Source organism: Eucyclogobius newberryi, unplaced genomic scaffold (genome assembly GCF_026437365.1).
Source record: "Eucyclogobius newberryi isolate DKJ021-1_F unplaced genomic scaffold, fEucNew1.0.hap1 SCAF_18, whole genome shotgun sequence".
Classification (NCBI taxonomy): Eukaryota; Metazoa; Chordata; class Actinopteri; order Gobiiformes; family Gobiidae; genus Eucyclogobius; species Eucyclogobius newberryi.
The window spans coordinates 21,115,304-21,120,899 of NW_027315812.1; the positions used below are offsets into that span (position 1 = coordinate 21,115,304).

At 38.3% G+C, this 5,596-nt stretch overlaps 1 protein-coding gene across 1 annotated transcript; it reads left to right on the forward strand.

Annotated features, from left to right (window-relative positions):
* The first annotated feature begins 239 nt into the window (after positions 1 to 239).
* Positions 240 to 4,094, forward strand: nsun6 (NOP2/Sun RNA methyltransferase 6). The gene is made up of 11 exons (XM_072450981.1): positions 240 to 433; positions 507 to 662; positions 732 to 823; positions 895 to 1,001; positions 1,058 to 1,211; positions 1,311 to 1,392; positions 1,477 to 1,596; positions 2,063 to 2,213; positions 2,438 to 2,583; positions 3,351 to 3,476; positions 3,576 to 4,094. Exons 1-11 carry the CDS (start codon positions 359 to 361, stop codon positions 3,753 to 3,755), a joined length of 1,389 nt encoding a protein of 462 aa, XP_072307082.1. The 5' UTR covers positions 240 to 358; the 3' UTR covers positions 3,756 to 4,094.
* Positions 4,095 to 5,596: the final 1,502 nt, after the last annotated feature.

Genomic DNA, 5,596 nt, shown 5'->3' on the forward strand with positions numbered 1-5,596 from the left:
CGTGATGACGTCGTTGGCTCGTTTCAAAGACCGACCAAAACAAACTTGCTATTTCTTTCTAGCAATAATGAATACTAAGTGCATTTAGTTTTAATTATCTCAAAACGCAGTAGTATTTGCAATTGGACCCAGACATATTTCTGGAAATACAATATTAAACTTCAATCACATGATCAGTGACGTACAAGGAAGCGTCTCCCACAACAACAACCCCAAAGAAGATTTCGCACAACGTGGGTCTTATTTTATGTATTATTAGATTGTTAGATTAAGTCTGCGTGGTGAAATAATATCGAGATAATTCACAGAGAAATCGCTGTATATTTATTACAGCTGATGTTTTCAGGATTAAGATAAAATGCCAGCTTTCCCAAGAATTTCTCTTAGAGCTGAAGTCATTGATTACCTCAGGAGCGTATTCCTAAACAAAGAGGTACATATTCCCACTCACGGCCAACTGTCTCTTCTTATTACTGGTTTATACTAATACTAAACTATTGTCACAGTTGTTGGCTGTTGTTGGGCTCCATGAAGCAGAACTGCGCTTTGAGAAGCTGCTCACATGTCTCTCCCACCCTCCTTCACACACATGTGTAAGGGCCAGCACTCACCTGGCCCCCCTGGAGGAGATTAGACTTAGACTAGGACAAGAACTGAATAAGGTAAAAGCAAATGTTTTACAAGTGTAAAGTGGTAAAGGATCGTCTAAGTCTGTGGTTTCTTCAACGCAGCATCTGCATGGCTCATCATCTGGAGTCTCCATGGAGATCGTTCCTCACCCATGCATTCCAGATGTGCTGCTCCTTCCTGTGGATGGACCACGGTATGCAAGGAATGCCAGATTCAAACTAGCCAAACAATGTGAAGAGCTCATGTTATTTGTTGTGTTTGCAGAGCTGTTGAGCCTCTCCAGTCGGAGGTGGTTGTGGGTGCTCAGTGTGGCAGTGCTGTTCTGAGAGGAGCTCATGTTTTTGCCCCTGGGATTGTTGCCAGCCCAAAAAGTAAGACAGTTTACACTTAAATATATTAAGACATCTAACTGGTCCATCTATTTCAGTCATGAAGGCTGGAGATATCGTCTCTGTATTTTCTGATATTGATGGAAAGTGCACTCGAGGAGCCACAAGCTTCCAAGGACAGAAAGTGTTTGTGGGAAATGGTGTGGCTGAAATGGATCGCTCAACAATATTTTGTACAAATGAACCATTAAAGTGAGTTTATTTATATCTTGATTATGTTTTGTCTTGATGAATTTGTGAACAAATGTACTTGACTTCATGTAATTATTATTTATTTTCTTATTTATCCAGAGGCGTTGCAGTTCGTATGACAGAGCCAATTTATCAAAGTCCTTCTTTTGATGGTGTTCTACCCAGCCTTGTATTCCTACAGGTGAAATATAAATTGCATTGTTTATAATGATGAAATGGTACAATATATTTGTATAATATATTTGTTATTTATTGTCCACGACAGAATCTCCCGTCTGTGGTTGTGGGACATGTCCTTGGGCCTCGTCCTGGAGAGCGTGTTCTGGATATGTGCGCAGCCCCAGGAGGAAAGACCTGCCACATCGCCTCCCTCATGAAGGACCAGGTGCCATGACGCATGTGATTCATGTTTGCTTTCAGTTCAGCCTTGTGTCTATTGATGGTTGTGTTGTCACAATACTAAAAGTACAAACGCTATTTCGATACTAAGGAATTGTCTCCTTGCCACCGTTTTTGGTTCAACAATAATAACTATTGGTCTATTGTTCAGACAATACTGTAGACCAACCCAAAAGATTACTTTCTTTATGTTAACATGTAGTCTTATACTAGAGCTCATCAAGCTCAAGATCATTCTAAATCTGTTCAGGAAAGGTCACATTTGTCCTGTTTGTATTTTTATTTATTTATTAATCAATACTTGTTTAAATTAGTCTATTTTTTAACTAGTTTTAGTGTTGATTAGTATCTTATTTTTGAGACTTTTGACAACCCTGATTGAAAGCCGTCTAGTACAAATACATGATCTGATATTTGTGTGTCAATCGATAACGTGTCTTTCACACACACAGGGTGATGTTGTGGCACTTGACAAAATCCGAAACAAGATTGATCGTATTCGTCAAAATGCCCAGATGCTGCATCTGGAGTCGATCAAAGTGTTTTGCTTTGACAGTCAGAAAGCAGTGAGCAGTGACACTGGAAAACTGAGCGTAGCTGAAGGTACAGTAGGAATTATGTTCTTTTCAATAATAATATTTTCATGAATGCAGCTTAAAGTAGAAAAATGTATTTTAATTTTGACTTTGCCAATAGTTATTTTATTATGTTTTATTTTCAAATACATTTCTCTGTGTAATTTAACTATTGTTTACATTTTACGGGTTAGTTTTAGACATCCAGCTATTACTAATTATTAACACATTGTAATATGATTCTTTCAACAGGCCCTCCATTTCTTCCTGAGAGCTTTGACCGTGTTTTACTGGACGCTCCTTGTAGTGGACTTGGACAAAGACCCAACATGGCCAGCACATGGAGCCTGAAGGAGATCTGCTCCTATCAGCCACTTCAACGCAAATTGATTCACTCTGTAGGTTATACTTGGATGATTACATATCTTAAATATATCAACATCTCACTTCACAATGTCATTCCAATAGAACATTTTCGTCACTAGATGGCAGTGCAAGCAAGTTATTGCTTATTTCCCATTTCTAGGATGGCTTCAGTCTTCTTGCTTTTTGATTTTTCTATGGTCTTAAAGATGCACTATGTAACATTTCTGGTGGGGGTACATCATGTACCGTCTCCATGGAGAGGTTATTACTTTGCCTGGAATATTCCTCAGTAAGGAATGAAATTGATCCTTCCTTTAAAAAACAAACAAAAAATAACCAACTGAATTGTATTTATTTCTGACTTTGAGCGAAGTCACCTCTCCCCGGATCTGACCCGTAACTTGCACTAACATCTCCAACATGTTGCGGACCCTCTACCAGAAAAGTTACACACTTGACTTTTAACAGATTTTGAATATTATAGCTCACAATGTGAAAATAGTGTGAGGTTAATCCAATTTGCAACCAGTATTGTCTGTGTTGTTCTATGCAGACACCAGGAATAATAGTTATTGCTGTGGTAATAACTATCCAATAAAAATAATTAAGTATTCCTTTTCAACATTAACTATATCGGTAACTATATTGGTAACATTTTGCACTATCTGGCTCCCCTCAATGTTATCCTCTGTAATGTAATGTCCTAGGAAATTGTTGGATGGCTTGTATTGAACATGCATAGACAAGCTACTGTGTCCACAATGCTTACAGTATTTTGTATATTTTTGTGTAATTACAGGCAGTGCGTTTATTGAAGAAAGGCGGTGTGTTGGTATACAGCACTTGTACCTTGACTCTAGCTGAGAATGAGGAGCAAGTTGCATGGGCACTCAAAACTTTCCCATGTCTTACTCTTGAGCCTCAGGTAAAACATTCAAACGGCTATAAATAGAAAGTGTAAACATGTGATTGTAAATATGTCTTTTTGCTGTACTTATTTGGTTGTTTGTTTGCTTGGTTTCAGGAGCCTCATATAGGCACAGAGGGCATGCCTGGAGCCGGTCTGTCCCCTGATCAACTGTGCCTTCTCCAGAGGTTCAGCCCAGAGTTGAGCTGGGAGCAAACTCCGCCGAATACAGCGCTTCCCCACAGAGCCAATACAGACACTATAGGCTTTTTTATTGCAAAATTCTTGAAAAACTAACCAGGGGACTCAATGTGTGAACTGAGCATGAGTGGGGGCTTTACACAAGATTGTTGGAACTGAGCTGTTTATATTAAAACAGCTTTGATGGTGGTGTTGACAAAGATGCTCACTGCAGAGTTGACAGCATCTGTTTCTGGCAGCTGCACTGTGAGACTGCAGGCCATATAGGGATAAGCTTTATAAACATTCAGGGCAGTAGAAAGGAGAGCTGGCGGGATGGGAGGGGCAGCCACGTGGGGACGCAGCACAGAACAGACTCATTGGCAAATGCAGCAAGGCGAGTGTCGCCATAACAACAGTGACGACAAGGCTGCCATGACGACGGAAGATTCAGTGGATATGTGAGATCAGGAAGTAGTGCGCAAGAGATATTAACAATTAATGCGTTTTAGTGGGACAACCGAGAAATGAGCACTTTGCCTACTGCCTCAACATTTAAAATAACTGAATAAACAGTATTAGATTTATATATCTGTAAGAACTTTGAGAACTTCTATATTTTTCAAATCAATTGTATTTCAATAGCTAATTATCAAATATATAAATGATATTGCAGATACTGTTATAAAGCAGTAACTTTATATTTGCATTCGCAAATGCACACATTTGGTTAAAGTTGCTGGTTCTGTCCTCTCATTATTGAGAATACTGCTCATTTTTAATCTCGTTAATGCACATTTATGTGTAAATATAGTCTTGGCAGCTGTGCACCTCATGTTTTTTTGACAATAGAGAGCTCCAGAATAAATCAGACGGCACTGTGCGTCTTTGCTTAGAAACATTCATGTGTACATGAGCAGCAAAAGCTGCATCCTCTTTGAGACTCGTCTCCTCTGTATTGTCATTCATGTCAATGTTGTCATGGCAACCAAGAGGGAGGCCAGTGTGGATACACCTAATATTTTCAGCAGAGTTTAAAAGTACTATTTATAGACATGATCGTTCTCAGGATGAGCGCTCTGATGAAACACAAACTGTCTCTGCACCAGTCTATTGCTGCTAACTTTATTATATATGACATTTTATGTACATACTCATGTACATGTACAATATTCAAAATCTGGAATGCCAACTTTGTAGCATAGAAACGAGTCAGTATTTAAGTGCAATTGTCAGGTGAAAAAAAGAAAGAAGAAAAATAGTGTGTGGGCCTGAGTGCAGTTGAACGTGTGTTTATTTGTAATGTCGGCATTGAGTCATTGAGTGACCAGTTTGATCTATGTCTTAGAAACTATTTGGAGAGGGAAAAGCTTAAAGGGTTCAGACAAAAAATCTATTGTTTTAGTTTTTTAATTCACCTTTTGAAATGAATCCTAATTACTGTATGTAGGAGGAATTGGGAAGACTCCAAGAAATATTGTTTACTGAATAACTTGGGATTAAAAAAGAAGGGGACTTAACAACATTCATTAGAAAAGGGATCAGCCTTAATAAAAGATTAACCTAAATTGAGATTTGGTGGTGGACCAGCAGTAACTTGCAGAAACATTTGTGTTTTTACCAAATCTTTGTCACTTGATTACACTTTGAGAAAGTACAAGTGCAGAATCAATTATGTATCAATGTTATAAAGATTCTCTGGAATCAAAGAACAGCACTTCATTTAAAAGTACATTATTGTTGAGCTTGTATTGTCTTGCAAGCAAGACATCAGTGCAGATGGGAATTTATGGCCAGTATAATTAGAAAAAAATAACTAAGATGTAATTACAAAATCAAACTAGCCCCGTTAGTAGTCTGAAGGAACAAATGATTCAAGTGACAGCAAGCAAAACAAAAGCTTCAGAAAAATATTTGCCTTTGTGTCATGCTTTGTCCAACACAGTTTAAGATGCATA

Coding starts and splice junctions, on each gene's coding strand:
- nsun6 (XM_072450981.1), top strand. CDS start 359: ATGCCAGCTTTCCCAAGAATTTCTCTTAGAGCTGAAGTCATTGATTAC. Junction 1,393..1,476: donor CCAGCCTTGTATTCCTACAG/GTGAAATATAAA, acceptor TGTCCACGACAG/AATCTCCCGTCTGTGGTTGT. Junction 1,597..2,062: donor CCTCCCTCATGAAGGACCAG/GTGCCATGACGC, acceptor TCACACACACAG/GGTGATGTTGTGGCACTTGA.